This window comes from Hippopotamus amphibius, chromosome 17, assembly GCF_030028045.1.
Source record: "Hippopotamus amphibius kiboko isolate mHipAmp2 chromosome 17, mHipAmp2.hap2, whole genome shotgun sequence".
NCBI classification, from domain to species: domain Eukaryota; kingdom Metazoa; phylum Chordata; class Mammalia; order Artiodactyla; family Hippopotamidae; genus Hippopotamus; species Hippopotamus amphibius.
This window is the reverse complement of record NC_080202.1, coordinates 39,401,493-39,422,630: the sequence shown is the minus strand read 5'-3', so window position 1 is coordinate 39,422,630 and position 21,138 is coordinate 39,401,493. Positions and strand designations below refer to the sequence as shown.

The 21,138-nt window shown below is 53.3% G+C and overlaps 1 protein-coding gene across 1 annotated transcript; it reads left to right on the top strand.

Moving 5' to 3' along the window:
- The first annotated feature begins 13,538 nt into the window (after positions 1-13,538).
- On the top strand, positions 13,539-21,124 carry NR1D1 (nuclear receptor subfamily 1 group D member 1). Its single transcript, XM_057716059.1, has 8 exons — positions 13,539-14,143; positions 16,878-17,219; positions 17,504-17,592; positions 17,690-17,834; positions 18,186-18,829; positions 19,121-19,306; positions 19,794-20,004; positions 20,639-21,124. The coding sequence occupies exons 1-8, from the start codon at positions 14,113-14,115 to the stop codon at positions 20,836-20,838; spliced, it is 1,848 nt and encodes a 615-aa protein (XP_057572042.1). The 5' UTR covers positions 13,539-14,112; the 3' UTR covers positions 20,839-21,124.
- Positions 21,125-21,138: the final 14 nt, after the last annotated feature.

Sequence of the window (21,138 nt, the reverse complement as noted above, 5' to 3'; positions counted from 1 at the left end):
GCAAACACATTCCCACCATTTTACATTTTATCTAGGGACACTGAAGTTTGAATTTTTCATATGTTTTCATGTTTCATGAAATATTATTTTAGATTTTCAACTATTTAAAAATAGTTGGGGGATTCCCTGGTGGTGCAGTGGTTAAGAATCCATCTGCTAATGCAGGAGACATGGGTTCGATCCCTGGTCCAGGAAGATCCCACATGCCACGGAACAACGAAGCCCGTGTGCCACAACTACTGAGCCTGCGTGCCTAGAGCCTATGCTCTGTAACAAGAGAAACTGCCGCACTGAGAAGCCCGCGCACCACAACTGAAGAGTAGCCCCCACTCACCGCAACTAGAGAAAGCCCACGCGCAGCAACGAAGACCCATTGCAGGCAATAAATAAATGAATAAATAAATTTTAAAAAATAATAAAATAAAAATACTTAGTGGGACTTCCCTGCTTGTTCAGTGGTTAAGACTCCACGCTTCCAATGCAGGGGTTTGATCCCTGATGGAGGAACTAAGATCCCACATGCCACAGGGTGCAGCCAAAAATAAACAAACAAATAAAAAACTAAAAAACAAACACCCTTAGCTTAATTATTAGAGAAATGCAAATCAAAACTACAATGAGGTACCACCTCACACTGGTCATAATGGCCATCATTTAAAAGGCTACAAATTACAAATGTACCCACCCATGTAAATTAATGCAGAGTGGCTTATTACTGTCATTTACTCAGAGATCACATACTTCCTATTTTATGTATGTTAAAATGTACTTTCCTGGTATGATGGTGAGAGTACACAGCAATTGGTGGTGGTAGTTTTTTAATGTTCTTACTTGGTAAAATAAAGGCTGGCAATCCTACATCAGTCCCCCACATTTTTTTTCTCCTGAAAACTTTATAGCTCTGAAATCCAAAGTCTAGGATTTCACTGCTCCAGACTAAGTAAACATGCTTTTCTACCCCAAAGCCAAAAGGCTGGAATTTTGGATTTGAGGTCTGATCTTCTTGATCTCAATTCACAGGATGAGATGGATAAACCACCAGAAAAACTGAAACCTGGGAAGAGAAGCTCTCTAAAAAGGGAAGAGAATTCTTGCTTCCAAACCATTAAGTTTTAAACTGTGATAATCCCTGAACTAGGAAATATATGAGGACGCGAGATATCAGAGTGAAGACCAAGAGGGAGACAGTGGACCTGCTGGCCGAGAGGGAGCCTTAAGCAAACCATAGGACCCATAAATCAAGTCCCTAAACAACTCTCTGCCTAATTCATCCCTAATGGGATAATGACCACTCCCATTAGCCCTCTGGCAAAGTGTATGGATGGAGTTGAAGCCACCACTTTCACTGTTCTTCTAAGACTTTTGGAATGACAGAATTCCATTTCTAAAACCTACGTTCTTTGAAGGGAATGCCTATAGTGTGGGAAGAGCAGGTACCAAGCCCTTTTACCAGTCTGGGTCTTGGTTTGCCCAGACCAAAAAGACAATTGAAATAGATCATCTTTAAGACTGAAGCTGTGTTATCCTGCTAATAGTTGGGCAGAACTAGGTAGAGTAAAAAAAAGACTTGTTCTGGCTTCTTCCCGGAGAGAGAGGATTCATCTGGGCGGCTTCCTGAGGCTCTTGGAAAGGTAAATAAAGACGGCTTGAGTGGCTGGCAATAACTCAGCTCCACATGGCACGGAAATGAGACCACAGGTGGAGAGGCCACCTTTCCCTTCTTTGGGAGGATGGGGGATGGGGAACCAGCATGGAGCCACAGAGGTTTCCGGCTCTGGAGCCCGGCCCCGGCTCAGAGCTTTCTGGCAAAAACCCTGCCCTGCGTTCCAGGCCTCCGCGAACAGGATGCTCGTGTGCCGCTCCCCTTCTCCCCTCCGCGGGGGCCTCTCCGCAGGACACACCCTCATGGTGCCTTTTTTTTTTTTTTTTTAATAAAATCACAACTCAAACTCGGGTATTTTTCTCCTTTTGCCAGCCCCGCCAAAACTTTCAGCGAGTTCCGCCCACTCCACGTGGACCTCCCTTCCCTGTCCCAGCAACCTCTGCGAGGACCCCACCCCCCCAACACGTGACCAATTGTTATATTTCCTTCTTGGGGCTCTTTTTTCGCTGGCACCAACTAACGACTGAACAAAAGTGCCCCCTTCAGGGTGAATGTGGAGCAGCAGCCTGGGGAGGAGAGGAAAGTTGACTGAGGATTGAAATACAATAGGGGAACGTGGCAGCGTCTGCTTAAAATAATTTAAAGCCCACATAATTCTGGTTAATAACTTTAAGGATCATACAATTAAAAGATGAGGCAAATTCAAGGGGAGGGATATCATTAAAGAAAACTGCTTTGGAGGTGGAGCTGGGTAGAGTTTTAATCCCCAGCTGCAAAGTTGGTTACCTCTACTCCATCTCCCCTAAAGTTCTTCCTAATGTTGGCAGAGCTCTCTGAGATCCCCGAATACCAGCCGAGTTCTTTAATCACGGGCTGGATAATGGGAACGTGGCCTCTCCTACGGTGAGCGTTCTGCTTCTTGCCTCCTCCATCACCTCCCCTTCCCCAGCGACACTGGAAACAGCTCTTCCTCTATGGGCTTAATTTCCTCAAGATGCAAATTATTTCCAGAATGGAGAATCCTCCTCTATCAGCGTTGGCAACATTTGCCCTTGATGGGAAGAGCCCTGGGAGATCATGTTGGAGGAAGGGGGAGAAGGCAGGACAGCAAAAATTAGTCCATTGGGAAGGCTTGATGCAGAGCAAGGGGACTACCAGGAAAAGCTAGAAAATAAAGGTTAAGTGAAGCTAAACAGAGGGGACCGTTTTCCTTGGAAAAAATTCTGACCGAGGCTTTGTCCATTTTGCTCTCCACTCCTTTTCCCCACATGAGATGGGGGATTGAGAGATTGGGTAGGGAATTGGGGTAATGGAAGGTATGCGGTTGGAAGCTGACTAGGAGAAAGGGCTGTACATAGGGCAGTGCTCAGAGAAGGAAGGGTAGGGAAGGGTAAATTTAAAATCAAAATAATTGGTGCCATTTGTCCCTCCAAAGTCACAGAGGTCGTGAATAGTAGATAGCCCAAGAGCTACAAATCTTGGGGCACAAACAAGGGGACTTCCATTGCAGCCAAGAGGCACACTACCCAGGGGCATGTTAAAGAGAGATGTGTGGAAGGGAATGGGCGGAGTCCTAATGCGCCTATTTTAAAGGGAAACAGCTCCAAAGTAATTAAGCTAGAACGTTAAGAACTAGGGACACTTGCTCTCCTATAACTCAGCATCTGTCAGCGCTCCCATTACGAGGTGCTATTTCCAGAGTCCTGGGCCTAGTGGAGGAAAAGGGAGAGGCCCTGGTGGAGAGACAGACGGAGACCCGATGGGCTCCTCCCCCAGCCCAGCTGCAGTTCCAGATCTTCGCCACTCGGGGGCTCCCGAGCTCAACCACAGCCCCAGAGTTGGGGGTGGGGGGTTGCGGGGGAGAGGAGAGAGAGAGAGAGAACATCCAGAGGACAGTTTGGGACGTCAGTGGTGACCCTGAGGTGACTTAGGGGTCATTTGCTCTGAAGCTGCAGACCCTTCGCATGGCCGTTGGGAAGACAGCCAGCCTCAACCCTTCTCTCTAAAAGGGACTTGTGGGACTAGGAACTAGTTCCCCACCTCTTACCCTCCGAGGTCATTTCCTCTCCTGCGCGTTTCCTTCCCCTCCCCCATCCTCGTGGTAGGAACACCACCACCATCCCCCACAGCCTGTCAGAGTCCTGAGGAATGCTCTCACCCTGGCTGGGTGCCAAGCTCTGGACTTCCTGGGCTTTGGGGTGGGGCTTGGCCAAGGGGAAGCCCTTTGGACAGGAGAGCCACCCAATCCTGTATAGCCTGCGCGCGCGCGCGCGCGCGTGCGCGCGCTCTCTCTGCTAAGCAAAAGGCTCATCTATCATTCTCTGTCACCATCACCTAATTTCCTACCCCCACCATAGGGTTTCCTTGCCAGGACAAAACATCCACAATCTGGAGATGGTGGGCATCCTAAACACTGGTTTACAGTGAGAGAGGGGGGAAGAAACCTATTTCAGAAGCTGCTTTCCCTGTTCCAGAAGGCATGTAGCTGGAAGGAGAGGTTCAGCTGCCAGAGTCCTGAGGGTAAAGGTTTTGTAAATGGTCATTTGGCCCTGGGGGTCCTTCTGGATCCTTCTCAGAACCCTTGGGTCTAAGGAAGTATGTCTCTGTAGTAAAGCTTGCGAGTGAATTTCTGCATATCTGACTACTTCTACTCAGCCTCCATTTTCCTGAAATAAATCAGCTGAAATCTGAACTTGTTGATCCACATCAAGGCCAAGGAAATCTTTCCAGCCAGCTGTAGCCGACTGGGATGGGTTCAGCAAATATGGGGAGCTGGCAGAAACTACTCCCAAATCTAATGAATAAAGATCAGGCCTGTCAGAGGCCTCTGCCTCCTATCCAAGGGGTCACTACTCAGAAGTGTTTTTGCATTGGGGGCTTGGAGAGTCTTCTGATATTGTCCACAAATAAAGTGAGAACTCAGTCCTATGGCGCCCTCTGCCTCGCAGTCCCTCGGTGCAGATTTTGCAACCTGTTGCCCTGAGGTCTTCATCTGTAGACGTGTGCCAGATTCCCAAGTTCCTATCTTGAAACCTCAGCTCCCCCACACCCAGGGCCTAAGGGAGAGCCAATGTAGGTCACTGCAGCTGAGCCTGCAGGGCTGTCTGCTCCTTGAGCGCAGAGCCTTTCAGGCACAGAGAGGAAACCTTGCAGAGAAGCGCGAGAAGGGGCTCTGTGAGAAACAAAGGAAAACATATTCCTCACAAAATGAAGCATGGAGAGGCCAGGAGTCAACTGGTCACCCCCAAGACAGTGATGGGCGTTCTGCTCCTAAGAGGCTGCATGTGATGGAGGAGGGAAAGGGAGAGGAGAGAGGCTGAGCGTGGCCCCATCCCTGGCTTTCCCTCCCATGCCCCACCCTTGCGCTGTTTGCCTGTGTAAGGGAACCCTTCTGATCTACTGCCCACCCCCCATTCTCCAGTTGCCTTGCTTTTAAGGCTCAGGTTTCATTCTCAGGAGCCCTTGCGACTTGCCTCAAGAGACCCTCTGCTTCCTCTAGTCACAGTTTCTGGGTCTCAGGAAGCTAGAGTAGGCCAGGGTTGTCCCCACCCGCCCCCATTGATAGACTCTTCCTGCTTGTCATCTGTTAAACTCATTTTGCCCAGGGTACTTCCAACCCTGTGGGACCTCATTCTTTTTCTTGGTTCTCCCTACCCTTGCCCTGCAAGTGTGTGTTTCTGTGTGCGTGCATGGGGAGTTAAGGACCCGTGGCTGTAATGAGCTTGGGGTCCCCATGGCCAGCAAAGATAGACAAGAGACCAGTTTTCTACCCCCAGACTCAAAACAATTTAAACCACAGTCAGTTGTTCTATAGGAGCCGCAGGACAGGAAGAAGAGTAGGAAAGATGGAGAAAGGATAAATAATCACAGTCTTAGCGTTCTCTTCCCCTCATTCTTCCCCTCAAACTTTACCCTCCCCTTTCACGTCTCAGCTACTTCTCCTTCCACTACTCATTTGCTTTCATTTCCAGAATCCCTGCACACAGTAGGCACTTAATAAGTGCTTTTTACACTGAGTCAAAGTGAATCTGGTTATGCTCTCTGGCTAAACTTTGAGATGAAGGAGCACAAAGGGAGAAGGTAGACCCTCCCCAGATCCTGGGCTAGATTTTCCTACAGGTCTGATTGCTAGCGAACAGACCCAGAGCAGTGGTTCTCCTGCATCAGAATTGCCTGCAGAGCTGGGTGAAACTCAGATTGCGGGGCTCTACCTCCAGAGTTTCCAGTTCGATGGATAGGGGCTGAGAATTTGCGTTTCTAACAGGTGCCCGGCTGATGCTGACCCCTCCACTAATCCTGGGACCACCAGTGGATCCTGAAAATCACTGGCTTCGGGAACAACAGCCTCTCACCCCAGTGCTCACCATGGGGACCTGGTTGGTCCAATTTCATATAGTTTAGGAGGAAGAAACAGGTGGTAATTGGGAACACGTGACTCCTGCTCAGCCCTCAACCCCAAGGCACACGGGAATCCCAGAAAGATAGGGCAAAGGTGAGCAGAAGTTGGTCTCCAATTGATTATCCGTTGTCTCTTTTTAAATAGTCCATGGACTCCATCCTTATTGAAAGTCATTTCCCAAAAACATGTTTTGCAGCAGCAACGGAGCACTAGGAATTTCCTGTGGGGAGGCAGCGCCAGCATGGGGAGGGGAGAGGCCGTGCTGAGCGAGCGCCTTCCCTTGGCTCGGGCAGGGCCACGTGCCCCACCCCCTCGCTTGCACATGTCTGCGCCGCCACCGCCGCAGCAGCCGGGCTGTTTATGAGCGAGTTGTTGTGGTAGAAGTGGAGCAGGCTGCACATGCCCGGGCCATGTGACCCCAGCAGCCCGCGTGAGCCTCCAGCCGGCACAGACATACTCGACCCTGTCCTCCACCGGCCGGAGAAACAGGAGGAAAGATGGGGAAGGAGTGAAAGGGCACTGGGCTCCCTTCCCCCTGTCTCCTGGCTCTTTATCCTGCTTCTGTCTCCTCTGTTTTTCCAGAGCCACCAGGGGAGGAAACACCCAGGAAAAGAACATGGTTTCCCCAGGCATGTTCTCCTCCCAGGCAGCCCCCTGGCATTTACACAACCCAGAGCCCTAGGTCCCAAATGAACAAAGAGGCTACCCGAGCCAAGAGCACAGAACGCCAGCCCCAGCCCTCCAACTGATGTGCTAAAGGCAGCTCAGAGCCAAGACTTGGTTTCCCTGCACCCTGGCTGCAAATTTAGGGCTCCCCAAATCAGGCTGCCTGGCCCCCTCTTTCTAGGAAGGAGGATGCCGCACAGAGATGCAGCCCGGTCCAGGATTAGAACCAGGAGAATTCAGGGATTTGTGGGGTCAGGAACTGGAAGCAAGCATTCTTTCTGCAGCAGTGGTCTGTGGGGTTAGTGGACAGGAAGGGGAAAATCCCTCTGCCAACTGGGGATAGGGAGGAGATGAGGGATGGGGTGGGGGTGGGGGAGTTGAGATCTGGAAGAACACTAACCCCGTCCAGCTGGAGAACAAACTCTTCCTTGCAACGTGAGAGACAAGCTCAGCCTCCATCCTCATGCAAGTATCCCCTCCCATCTGCCTGGCCCTCCCAGCTCGGTAGAGTCTTCTCTCAGCACTGTAACCCCAGACCCCTGCTCCCAGCCCTCTGCTCCGGCCCCCAACTCGTGACCCTGTTTCTGAGCAGCAGTGCCTCTTGCTGGGATGTGAGACTGTGCTGGAGTCAGGCGGACAGTAGGTTAGCAGGAACAAGCAAATGAAACAATCACAACCCACATTTCCTCACCACACCAAAACTTCGCAGATCCTGCATTGCAGAGCTAGCGCTTTTTTTTTTTTTTTTTAATTCTCCACTGGGCCCCTACACACGTCTGCATTTTTGCAACCAGCACAGATTTTTTTTTTTCAGGGTGCAAACTGTGCATTCTAATGAGCCAAAGCTCCTTCCTGCGGCATTGAAAATCTCTTTGGCAAATTGCTTCTCCCCACCCCCACCCCCAATTTAGAAAAAGGGGAGGGATCCCAAATTTGTGAAGTCGCATCCTCCCTTTCTCCTTCCCTTGCCTCCTCCCCCAAGATACTGCAGTCTTTCCAGCCCAACTAACAGCTGCAGACCAGGGAAGAGGGATGGGAGGAGGGAAAATCAGCCTTGTTCCTTCCTTTCACTCAGACTGAGCTGGCTGGGGGCTGGGGTTGCTTTTTTTCCTGAGCAGCCCATTGCATCCCTCTTTCCCTCCCCATCCCGACCAATGTTTATGTAAGCCTCCCAGAAGCTATACACGGCCAGCCCCTAATGCCTGCCCGGGCCGCACCTCCTCCGAGGTCCATCCTGCTCACAAGGACTGTGATGAGCCTCCCGCCTCTCAGAGCAGCTGCATGGAGATCTGCAGAGGCCCAAGGAATGAGGAGATGCTGGACATGGAGTGGGTTTGAGATAGAGCTTGGGGTAAGGGATGGAGATGGGGGCAGACACACAGGCATCCCAGCCCCTGCCACTCCCCATACACATTCCCCGCATCTCAGTCCTACAGAGGCTCAAGGACAGCCAAGGGGGCAGGTGCAGGGACGTGGAAGATGACACCACCCATGGGCTCCAGCAGCAGCATAGCAAAGGTTGGACAGGATGGCCTTGGCATAGCATGTGCTGGATGCCATTGCCCCCCAATCCAGGAGGAGGAACCCTTTGCCAGAACGAGGGCACTCTGGGGCTTAGTTTTCTCCTGCCAAGGGCAGTCCACGTCACCTCCCTGATCCTGTGGTTTTAGTGGGATTGTGGGCTCAGAGAGGGGAACCCAAAAGAGGGTTCTCCAAAGCATCTGCTGAAGAAGCATTGGCCCAGGATGGTGGGTGGCTTTCAGAGGGCTGTTTTCAGAAGTGCTCATCTCTCAGGCAGGTAAATGGGGAAGCAGGATGTTGTTCGCTTATGGCTTTTTATACAACTTCTGTCTGTCCATGGTGGCCTTCCATGCTCTCATTTAACCAATTCATTCTTTTTTTTTTTTTAATTGAAACTTGTATTTGAAGTGTTAGCAAGCAAAGAGAACTTTGGTTCACTGGAAATGTCAATCGACTAAATGAATTGTAAAGGTAACCAAGTATGTAATATCATTACTGGCAACAGACCCATATTGATTGGTTCCTACCAAGGGGTCCACGTAGATGTGGTTCTCACCAAAGGGTCTGCACATGCAAGGCTCCCATGGGAGGGGGGAGCATCCATGCAGCCTTTATTCATGTGGCCCCCGTCGAGGGTGCCTTCCAGCAAGATGGCGGCCACGCCATGCAACCAATCCATTTTTTTTTCTTTTTTTTCTTTTTGCTGCACTGTGTGGCTTGCAGGATCTTAGTTAACCGACCAGGGCCCTGGTAGTGAAAGTGCGACATTCTAACCACTGGACTGCCAGGGAAATTCCATTTTTTTTCCCCAACCAGTTCATTCTTGATATATCTCCTGGAAGGAAGCACCATGGCCCTTTAAGGGGCACAGACCTATGTGCCCCTCTCCCCTCATCACCAGCTACATATCCCAAATTCAGGGGGTCAGAGAAGAGAGTTCAGATGCCTACTTCAGTTACTCACCTCTGTAGTAATCTATGTGGAAGTTTGCTTTTTTGTGTGTTTGTTTGTGCACTATTCTGGCCCCCTTCTAACTAACCAGAAGAGGGAAATGTAGGAGAGAGCAAGGAAGGAATTTAAGGGAAGAAGAAATGTAGTTGGAGTTAGAGGTTCTGGAAAACAAAGATACTTGTGCGAACAGGAGCAAGGGGTGCTTCAGGCTCCCCTTCTTGGTGGACACACATCACTTCTAGCACCATCATTGCTTAGAAAACATCAGCATGAGCTTGCAGCTCAGACATTCCACCGAGAGTAATCATTCTCTCCAGATGATCAGTCTTGCTAGTGGGAAGAGTTTTATCCTCAGGCCTGGGGTTGAATTCCCAACATTGCCATTTTCATTGTGCCATTGATAGTGGCAGTTGCAAGAGACAGCTTTAGTGCCTCCAAAAGTCTCCAGTAACTCCACGATTCTTTAATGTGACATCTTCTCAATCTTAAGTGCTTCACTTCAAATACAGCTTCAAGACAAATCGCCTGGTCTCTAGTGCATCCTGGGCAGGTTAATAAATGTCTCTAAGTCTCAGATTCCCCATCTCTAAACTAAGAATGAGACCTACAGTATAAGGTTGTCATGGATATTCAATGAAATAATGTGTGTAACACACTTAGCCCAGTGCCTGGCATACAGTTGTTACTTAATACATATTTATTATCTCCTTTCCTTGGAAAAAGGAGCAATGAGGTAAAGATAGAATCTGAGGCAAAACACATCCATGGAACCCAGCCCTGGATCATACCTCACCCCCCCCCTTTTTCCATCTCCACCAGAGAACAAATTAACTCAGATTTTAACCCTCCTACTTAATTCTCTTGAAATTCTCCCCAAGACATCAAAGCTTTGGGTGGGTTAGAGAAAGCTGGCTGGCCTTTCAGAGAACAGGAAAAGGATCTAGGAGGGCCAGGGATGAGTCTCTCCTAGGCACAGGGCTTGCTGCCTGTGTCTGGGGCATTCCCCAGGTTTCTGTTCTGGGATTGAATCACCTGGGCAGGCAGGTTATTTCCCTGGGGCAATGGTTCATTTGGTGAGAAACGAGGTGAGAAGGAAGGCACCTACTGAAGCCTGACCTGGTTTCCAGTAAGGACCCACCCCAGTCAGTCAGTCAGTTAGTCAGTCAGTCAGCCAGCCAAAAATTTAGGCCACCTGGGATTTGCACAGGGTGTTGCCCTGTTACCCAGAGCATCCTACTGACGAGGAGAATAGGTCTTGGATCAAACACACACATCCACACATACTCGTGCCATTCACACTTACACACTCACACATGCAGTCTCTCACTTACAATCCTACAGTCACACACGCACACACTCTGGCCAGAGCTTAGAGCTTTCACTCTCTTCTTTTCCTACCCTATCTCTGCTGTCATCCCCAGACCAAAGAAATCCAAGAGAATTTAAGACATAGTTGGAAACATATACACACACGCAGGATTCCACCCTGCCCCTAAATGGTGAGGTCAGTCTAGAATCCCGGACTCTGAGGCATCTGAGCAGAAGTGTAGGCAACATGGAGCCAGGTGTGCTTTGCTGTGCTGGGTCCTGGATATGCATCTGTTTCCCGCGGTTCTATCTGAGCACTGTTTATTAAGGGTCCGAATTCTTGGGCTGAATTTGGCTATGGGAGATATAGTGCATGAGCGTGCATGTGTGTGTGTATGTGTGGAAGTGAACTGGAATGTCTAGCTGGCAGGAGGGGTAGGAGGCCGTGTTGAGATACACCTGTTGTCTTAGGTCAAGGTTGAGGTCAAAGAGAGGCCAAAGCTAGATTCTATTCCAGTTCCCCACAGGCGGGACAACCCAGCCTTTTCTCTCTCCGTTTGGTGGCTCTGAGCCCCATAGTCTCTGTTCTTCTCCCAGCAGCTGTTGACACAGAGAGGAGCAGGGGGATAGATAGAAGCTTCTGGAGCCAAGGGAGAGTCCTGCTTCCTCATTATTCTGTATCCTTCTCTCCAGTTGTAGAAGGAAGATCCCAGAGTTTCTTCTTTGTCAGGGAGAGAAAGAGGGGCCCTATAAGAAGTGCAGAGAAAGGAGGGCCCAGAAGTAACCCCCCTCCTTTGCCTCCTCCCTCCCAGCCTCCGCCTTCATACCTCACACAGACTGCAAAACAACCCAGCTTCTTGCCAAGAGTTAGGCTGACTGCATTTCAGCTCTCCCTGCCTCTGCTTCCTCCTCCCTCTCACTGGCTGTAAACTCAGGGAGGGAGTCTTGACCCCTGGCCCTCCCCCCATAGGGATAAACACCAGCAAGTAGAACAAGGGGTGGGCAGGGTCACCACAGCAGCAGCAGAGCTGTAGTTGCCAAACAGCGCAAGTAAAGGGAGTGTGCTGATGGGGGTGCTGGGTTGGTGGCGAGCTAGAGGTCATGCCAAGGTCCCTGATTTTGAGTCCAGCCCTGGCAGGTCCCTGGGCTCTGGCCCTGGCTCTGATGGAGACTCAGGAAGGGTGCAGAGAGCATGCAGTGCCGGACATAGCAGCTCACCTCCCAGCTTTCCCTCCAGAGCCCAGCAGGAGGAGGCAGAGGGGGTGGAGGCCGAGTTCAGAACCAAGTTTTCCTGAAAAGCCTCTTTCCTTGTTTGTCCTAGCCCCTCCCAGGTCCTCCCAAGCTCTGCCACAGCTTCCCAGCTCTGGGCCAAGGGGCCAGGGCCGGCCAGGGAAGAACCCACTGCTCTCTCTCTCCCACTGTTCTTGGGGGCAACGGAACAAAGCTAAAGTCCAGGCCATTCTAGAGAGCCCATCTGTCTTCCCCTGGGGGTCAGAGGGTCAGCGAGTGGTCAGGCCAGCTGCCCAGCTGCCTCCCCTTCAGTCACCCTCCCAGTCCTCTCTGCTTACTCACTTCCTCACCACCCAGCTTACTCCTTCCTTGGTGTCCACACGTCTCCTTTTCTCTACTTCTTTCATGGCTGTTTCCAGGTATCCATCAATGCTGTCCTAGAAGCTGTTGGTGAACAAGTGGAGAAGGGCTTCCTGTGTGAAACAAACAAGCAAACAAACAAACAAACCCTCCCTAGGAGCAGTGGGACTGAGGAAGGATTAGCAGGAAGCAGCAGGTGGTCCAGGTTCACTTAGCTGCTTCAAGAAGAGGCTGGCAGCTCTCCCTGCAACCCAAGTCTTCAAACAGGATAGACTTTGGGAATTCCTGGTGGTCCAGTGGTTAGGACTCTGTGCTCTCACTGCCAAGGGCCTGGGTTCAATCCATGGTTGGGGATCCCACAAGCTGCATGGCGAGGCCAACCCCCCGCCACCCCCACCCCCACCCCCACCCCGCAAAAAAAAAAAACCATAATAGACCTCAACTAGAAACCCATTTTCACCAATGGGGCAGAATTGCTCCTCTAAAGGGAGATGCTGGCTGCTTCTAACCCCTGTTCAGTGTTTCACTTTCATGTTGGCCCACTTCCCTGATGGTGGGCAAATGAAACTAGCAATGGATGTCTGACCTTGGGCCAATAACTTCCCCTAAGCCTCATTTTCCTGTCAGTAAAGGAGAGAGGGTTAAGATGGTCTTTGTGTTCCCTTCTGTGGAATCCACATTACCCTGAAGCGCTGGGGGTGGAGGGGGGGGGCATGTCACTCTGACCCCAAGCCCTGTCTCCCCTCTGGCCCCTTTACTTTAGGACATCAAAGCACTTTCACCACAAAGCTCCCCTCCCTTGTCCTTTTAATTTCCTAGACAAAGGGAAATGACTCATCCCAAAGTCACCTTGAGTGGGTGGGGTGGTGTCATACAAGCAAACAGGGAGTCCCCAGGGACATCCTCACCCCCCCCCCCCCCCATGGCAACTTCTTTCCCTAAGGGGAGTAGAATGGAAAAGGGGTCACATTTCCTTTCCGTCTCAGGACTTGGCTCTGCAGCAGAAGTTCAGCTTAAGCTCCTGACCGTGGGGATACCTCCCTCCCCTACTTGTCATCTCTCCTGTCACCAGTAACCTCAAGGCGAGGTCAGTCCTGCAATCACGTGAAGCCCTCACGTTTGCAGGGTTTGAAGAAAGGAGCTGTTAGCTTTGATCTCCCAGGGAGCAGCCAAGCTTGCCGGTCCCTTCTCAGGAATTCACATGCCTCTGCCATACAGGCTTTCCAAACACGCCACCCTGACTCTTCAGCGCACTCCACCCCACAAGGCTCTCAGCTCCTCCCCAGTTCCAGCAAGAGCTTTTGCAAGGCAGAAACGGGGAAATATACGCAGTCCGCCCACTTTGCCAGCGGACTACATATCCCGACAGCCTTGGCTTTACGCAGGCGCACGGAGCTCAACGTGCCTGCTGCTGGAAAAGTGTGTCACTGGGGCACGAGGCGCTCCCTGGGATCACATGGTACCTGCTCCAGTGCCGCGTGCGGCCCGGGAACCCTGGGTTGCTGGCGCCTGCGCAGAGCCCTCTGTCCCAGAGAAAAAGGCAGGGGCAAAAGGCGGTTGAGATTGGCAGAGTGAAATATTGCTGCCGAGGGAACGTAGCAGGGCACACGTCTCGCTTCTTTGCGCCTGGGTGCCCTGTTTCTCCCCATCACCTACTTACTTCCTGACTGCAACCTCTCTCCCTCTGGGACTTTTGCACCGGGAGCTCCAGATTCGCTACCCTGCAGCGCTGCGGAGCCTTCAGGCAGTGGCACCCCGTGCACTGCAGAGACCCGACCCTCCTTGCTACCTTCTAGCCAGAACTACTGCAGGCTGATTCCCTCCGCTCCCTTCCCCCACACTCTCTCTGCTCTTCCCATGCAAAGCAGACCTCCGTGGCCTCAGCGTCCTACCCTTCTGCAGGGCTGCAGTCCGGCCACCCCAAGACCTTGCTGCAGGGTGCCTCGGATCCTTATCGTGAGCCGCGGGGTCCACTCTCCGGCCTCGGTCAGTGCCCAGGGGGCGACAGCGGCAATTGTAACCTCCAGTTTGTGTCAAGGTCCAGTTTGAATGACCGCTGTCAGCCGGTGAAGACATGACGACCCTGGACTCCAACAACAACACAGGTACTAAGATTCCTTTGCTGCCATCATTCTTTCTCTGTCACTGTCTCCTCTCCTTCATCTACGCCTTTGTAAGGAACTTTATAAGGGACTGGGGACTCCCTCCGCCTGGGGATTTGCTAGCGTGTTGGGGGCCATAGGCTGGGATTTCCAGAGCGGATTGTTCGGCCTGGGAATGCACCCGGAGGCGCCCCACCATCACCCCTCAGAGTCCCAAAGTTCCCTTTAGCCTGAAGGACTCGGATCGTGTGGAAGGAGGAAATGGAGAGCGAGGACTTGTGGTGAGATGAACAGTTTAGAGGAACTGGGAGTTTTGGAGCAGTGCCCTGAAACGCCCCCATCTGTCCACCCCCTGCAGCTGTGGCATGCCTGGACTTTTCGGAAGGAGGATCCCCTCCTTCCAATCGTCCTCTTCCCCTAGTTCCTGCAGGCTCGAGGGAACTCGAGAAGCAGTGGGGCAATCTGGGCTCCAGGCAGGAGGGGCTGGGGGAATGGGTCGGATCTCACTGGGGAATCCTCAGTGACAGTAGGGAGCGGCACTTGAGGAGCCCCACGAGTGGAGCTCTGCCCCAGGGAGAACACCCAGAGCGCCCAGGCAGCCCGGAGCGCTCACATGGCTGCGGAGCCGGGCCCACGTGCTGCGTTTGTTTTCATTCAGCAGAAGCCGTGGCCGCAACCCCATTGGTGGTTGCCTCCCGGCCCCGTTACATAATGAGCCCCGCCCCCCGGTTGCCCCGGCAACGCGTGTCCCCTTCTCTCCTCCCCTTAGTAGTCGCGACCCAGCTGGCATTCGGAGCCCAACCCAAGACCTGGGCCCGGGACGCCGAGGAGGGGCGGGGCGGGGGCGGGGGCGGGGCTGCTGCTCCCGATTGACGGGAAGCGAAGAGGGCGGAACCTCGTGTTCTGGGGTTCCTCGTTGGGGAGCCACGTGCAAGAGGCACACGTGGAGCTGGGACGTGAGGCCGGCTGAGGGCCCGGCTCCGGCCCCGCCCCGCAGAGATCTGGGTGAAGCTGGGCTGACTCACCGCCCCCGCCTGCCTGCTTTTCCTGTCCGCCTGCCCGGGGGCCCCCCCTTCCCCATAACTGATGCAGAGTAAGACGGAGCCATCCCTGACCTCTCGTGGCCTCATGTTTACACTCCTCAAGGGGACCTCACATCTAGCCACCCTTCTCCTCACTCCTTTCCTCTTTATTCTCTTTGCACCTACCTCACCGTACTGCCTTTAGATTCAGCTTCTCCACATTACAAATTCTGTTCCCCAAGCATCTCTTTTCTTAGTCCTGCAAACACTGTCTTACACCTACCCCCACCAAACAAGAAGCAATTTGTCTCCTAAGGACTTCCCCCAAAACAACTACATCCCAGAAACATAGCTGAAAATGATATTAAGTCTCTTTCATCCTTTCCCCCCCCCCCCCCACAGAAAGGAAAACTGGGACCCCAGAAGAGGGGAGTTGATTTCCTCTAGGTCACAAATCAAGTTGGTGGTGATAGACCCAGATCTAAAACTAGACTTATTTGAGTGTGCCCCTCACTTCCAGGTTGGAAGTCTCTTTGGAAGAAAGTCTTACTTCCCGTTAGGGAATGGCTGAACTGGGTCAGGTTCATTTACCACCAAATAAATATCCCATCCCCCCACCTCAGCCCTGAAACTGTAGGAGCTGATCTGTTGTGCAACTATTTTACAGGGAACTGGGTTCACCCTGACCAACCTTGAGCTATTTTAGGGTTGCCCTGCCCAGCTTAGTGTGTGTCAGTGGGTGAGCAAGACGTGCCTCTGTAGACACAGTGGCATGGCCTGTGTCAGCTCACACGTGTCCTGGGATCCTCCCTTCTCCCACCCCATCCATGGCAGGCTGAGCAAGGTACTTGGCAAAGGTGTGGCAGGCAGGTCACCTTTTTTTCCCTGCTAATGCAATGGGAACACGGCCACCTGGTTGGCAGTATAACTAGAGGGCCAAAGTCCCTGAATGGTCAGAGAGCCAAGGTCGTTGTCACCAGGCAGAGGGATCTAGAAGGGGGAATTCCAAAGCCTTAGGCTGGATAGTTTGTCCTTCACTTCCACCTCCTGCCACTCATGCTGTTAAGCTCTTCCTGGATTCAGAGATAAAGTCCACTGTGACTCTTGATCTTGGAGGCCAGGGGAACAGTACCTGTGGAGAATGTCTTCCAGTTTTGAGAGACTGTGATTGTTTCACTCTTGTAAGACCTCCACTCTCCTCACTGTTGGCCAACTGCCCCTCCATGGTCTCATCCCTGGAATGGTCTTGGTATTAAAATCAGCAGCTGTTTTTTTTTTTTTTTTTTTGAAGCCTGGGCATTATGAATGGTTTTCAGCTGCTCATCCCATCCCAAGGTCAGCTGCTGACAATTAAGTCATTAGCTGCGGTTGATGTTCTAAAGGAAGGCATCCAGGGCGGGGGTGGGGGGTGGTACATATGTGAGATACAGAGCATCACAGAGGTCATGCCTCTAGGGAGGTACCTCACATGTAAGGCGGAGGCCGAATGTACCTGCCAAGAATTGCGGGGGATTGGTTGGCCATGTCTGGTATGTGTTGGAGAGTTGCTTATTGTGGCTCTTCTAGGGACTCCAAGATTAGGGGTTCTACGTGGTTAACTTCCAAGTAGCCAACAGTTTTGGGGAGGCAGGTGGGGGATGGGCAGAGCGGTGCACTAGGACCAAAGATATATGATATGGTGGTTGACACCCCTTTCCCTTGCATTCTCCTACCAGGTGGCGTCATCACCTACATTGGCTCCAGTGGCTCCTCCCCAAACCGCACCAGCCCCGAGTCCCTCTACAGTGACAGCTCAAATGGCAGCTTCCAGTCCCTGACCCAAGGCTGCCCCACCTACTTCCCACCATCACCCACAGGCTCCCTCACCCAGGACCCAGCTCGCTCCTTTGGCAGCATTCCACCCAGCTTGGGTGATGATGGTTCCCCTTCTTCTTCATCTTCCTCGTCATCGTCCTCCTCCTCCTCCTTCTACAATGGGAGCCCCCCCAGGGGTCTTCAAGTGGCCCTGGAAGACAGCAACCGAGTGTCCCCCAGCAAGAGCACCAGTAACATCACCAGTGAGTAAATTTCCAGCCGATTTGGGGGAAGGGAAGGTGTCCAGGTCGAGGTGGAGAGTTGACATTCATATGACACAGTTATTCCCACGGCCTACCCTCACCTCAGAGATTTCTTCTCGAGTTGCACCAGCTGCTGTCCGCCCAGTCTGGTCATTCGAGTGCCCCCTAGATAGTGAAGCTCTTCCTCAGCTTTTCCCCCACCCAATCTCCATCTCAGAAAACCTCTGGCTCCCTAGCTACTCAGAAACCCGCCCTGTTCACCCGCTACCCTTCTCTTCCCGCAGAGCTGAATGGCATGGTGCTGCTGTGTAAAGTGTGTGGGGACGTGGCCTCGGGCTTCCACTATGGCGTGCATGCCTGTGAGGGCTGCAAGGTGAGGCAGGGTGGGGGTAAGGGCAGGTGACCCTCTCCCACAGGACACAGAGGCCTGACCTAGACGGAGATGCTCACTATCTGCCCCTGCTCCACAGGGCTTTTTCCGTCGGAGCATCCAGCAGAACATCCAGTACAAAAGGTGTCTGAAAAATGAGAACTGCTCCATCGTCCGCATCAACCGTAACCGCTGCCAGCAGTGTCGCTTCAAGAAGTGTCTCTCCGTGGGCATGTCTCGAGATGGTGAGGCACCGCTGTCCCACGAGCTTCCCCTCGCCCTCCTCCCCCTTTCTTCCACTCGAAGTTTCTGAATTAATCCCTCCCTTAAAAAGGCCCAGTGCTGTGCATCTCATTTGCATAGGGAATGCCCACATTTCATCGGGTAAACACACACTTGTTTCCTATTTGTCCCTCTGGTCACCTCCTACCATAATCCCTACTTGAAAAACCCCCTCGATGGGTGTGGCCCTGCGGGTTTTAGTTTTGATGTGGAACCCCAAGCCCTCAGGGGCTTGCCCTTTCAGGAGGAAGGAAGGAAGAGAAGCATGTGAGTGTGTACGAGAACTTCCTGACACTGCTCTCATCCTGTCACAGCTGTGCGTTTTGGGCGCATCCCCAAACGAGAGAAGCAGCGGATGCTGGCTGAGATGCAGAGTGCCATGAACCTGGCCAACAACCAGCTGAGCAGTCAGTGCCCGCTGGAGACCCCGCCCACCCAGCACGCCACCCCAGGCCCCATGGGCCCCTCACCACCCCCAGCCCCCGCTCCCTCACCCCTGGCGGGCTTCTCCCAGTTCCCGCAACAGCTGACGCCTCCCCGATCCCCAAGTCCTGAGCCAACAGTGGAGGATGTGATATCCCAGGTAGCCCGGGCCCACCGAGAGATCTTCACCTACGCCCATGACAAGCTGGGCACCTCACCTGGCAACTTAAATGCCAACCATGCCTCGGGCAACCCTCCGGCCACCACCCCACATCGCTGGGAAAGTCAGGGCTGCCCGCCTGCCCCCAATGACAACAACATCATGGCCGCCCAGCGTCATAACGAGGCCCTGAATGGTTTACGCCAGGCTCCCTCCTCCTACCCTACCGCCTGGCCCTCTGGCCCTGTGCACCACAGCTGCCACCAGCCCAACAGCAATGGGCACCGTCTGTGCCCCACCCACGTGTACCCGGCCCCAGAAGGCGAAGCACCTGCCAACAGTCTGCGGCAGGGCAACTCCAAGAACGTTCTGCTGGTGAGGGCACTGGGGGTGAGGTGGGCAGGGGACCAGGGAGACTGGATTTAGCACAGGGCCACTGGGTGTGCCTGGAGGCTGAGTGCAGGGAGGATGCTCAGCCCTGCAGGAAGGGCTCTGCCTGGGAATCCCTGATCTCCACCTGGCACCTGATTGCTGCTTTACCTGAAAGACCCATCCTCCAAGCCCACAACTCTAACCCAGGCAGAATCTGGGGCCCAGCCCTGCTGGGGAAGACCATCTGAGCCAGCCTGACTGATACTCCCCTCCCCAAATTCTTTCCTCTTCCAGGCATGTCCCATGAACATGTACCCGCACGGACGCAGTGGGCGAACCGTGCAGGAGATCTGGGAGGATTTCTCCATGAGCTTCACACCTGCTGTGCGGGAGGTGGTAGAGTTTGCCAAGCACATCCCCGGCTTCCGTGATCTTTCTCAGCACGACCAGGTCACCCTGCTTAAGGCTGGCACCTTTGAGGTGAGTGACCCTTTGTGCTCCCTGCTCTTGACCTTGGGAAGGATCCAGCAGAGAGGGTGTCTGCAGTGGGCAGGAGCTCTGAAACCTTACTCGTGACTGAGGAAGGAAGGGGCAGAATCCCTCCAGTCCTGCCTGTGGGTGGCTGGGACTTCTGTCACCTCAACTGGGTCTAATTACATCCTTTTACTTTAGGGTACAGCAGTATGCCCGTTCTAGGCATGAGCAGATTAACTTTGGTGAAGTGCCTTGCCCAAGGTCACAGGGAGTGACAGCGTTGAGACTCAGATTCAGGCTGGAGTCTGAAGCCATTTGGGATGTTCCCCATCCTTCCATCTGGTGCCGCCCTCACTGCTCACTCAGAAACGGGCCCCGGTCTTGACTGAGAACTCTTAAGGCAGCACCAGTAGCCCCTTCACAAAACTTCAGGGGCACTTTGGCAAGTGCTCCTCCCACCCCGCCCCACTCAGGGTGACTGTCCCCGCCTCAGGTGCTGATGGTGCGCTTTGCATCACTGTTCAACGTGAAGGACCAGACAGTGATGTTCCTGAGCCGCACCACCTACAGCCTGCAGGAGCTCGGCGCCATGGGCATGGGAGACCTGCTCAATGCCATGTTCGATTTCAGCGAGAAGCTCAACTCCCTGGCGCTTACCGAGGAGGAGCTGGGCCTCTTCACCGCGGTGGTGCTTGTCTCTGCAGGTAGGTCAGGCTCTCGCCTGAGCCTGACCCCGGGAGGAGGCGGACGCAGTTCGATTCAACACACCTTTTATGGAGTACCTACTCTAGGCCAGGCCCTGCACCAGGCACTGGGGATACAGACATGATTCAGACACAGTCTAGCCTGGGAGACAGACTCATGCCCGACTAATTATAAAACAGTGAGATAAGTGTCACAGTAGAAGCATGAACCAAGGGCTTTGGAAGCACACACAACTATTTCTGCCTGGGGAGCTGGGGAAGGAGGTGACACTTGAGTGGGGCCTCAAAGGACAAGTGAATATACTGCCAGGCAGAGAGAGGGGGAAGGGCATCCCAGGCAGAGGGAACTACAGAGCGCAAAGTGAGGGAGCCTGGGCGTGTTTGGCCTGGTGGGGTGGGAGGGGGCCAGCCCTGCTGAGCCTGGGCTCCCAGCTCAGCGCGCAGGCACCTCCTGCTCTCGGGTCAGAGGCCTGGGAGCGGGAGTCACGTTCCCCCTCCTCCTTCTTCCCCATGGGCCCTCTGAGGGGCTTCAGGGAGAGGCTGCGTGGCCGCCGCCGCATCCTCGCAGGCCTCCGGGTCCTCCTCGTCAGAGGAGCTCGGGGAGCCTGCCTCATGGCCGTCGTCCTCCCCACAGACCGCTCGGGCACGGAGAATTCCGCTTCGGTGGAGCAGCTCCAGGAGACGCTGCTGCGGGCTCTTCGGGCTCTGGTGCTGAAGAACCGGCCCTCGGAGACTTCCCGCTTCACCAAGCTGCTGCTCAAGCTGCCGGACCTGCGGACCCTGAACAACATGCATTCCGAGAAGCTGCTGTCCTTCCGGGTGGACGCCCAGTGACCCGCCCGGCCGGCCTTCTGCCGCTGCCCCCTTGTACAGAATCGAACTCTGCACTTCTCTCTCCTTTACGAGACGAAAAGGAAAAGCAAACCAGAATCTTATTTATATTGTTATAAAATATTCCAAGATGAGCCTCTGGCTCCCCGAGCCTTCTTGTAAATACCTGCCTCCACCCCCATCACTGAACCTCCCCGGCCTCCCCTATTTAAACCACTCTCTCCCCCTCTTACCCTCTAGCCCCCCGATTTGTTCTATTCCTGTCTCAAATCCAATAGTTCACAGCTGAGCTGGCTTCTGTGG

Excerpts from the sequence above, each read along its gene's own strand:
- NR1D1 (XM_057716059.1), top strand. The coding sequence starts at position 14,113 with ATGACGACCCTGGACTCCAACAACAACACAG. Across the intron at positions 14,144-16,877 it reads GGACTCCAACAACAACACAG|GTGGCGTCATCACCTACATT; the intron begins GTACTAAGATTC and ends TTCTCCTACCAG. Across the intron at positions 17,593-17,689 it reads ATGCCTGTGAGGGCTGCAAG|GGCTTTTTCCGTCGGAGCAT; the intron begins GTGAGGCAGGGT and ends CCTGCTCCACAG.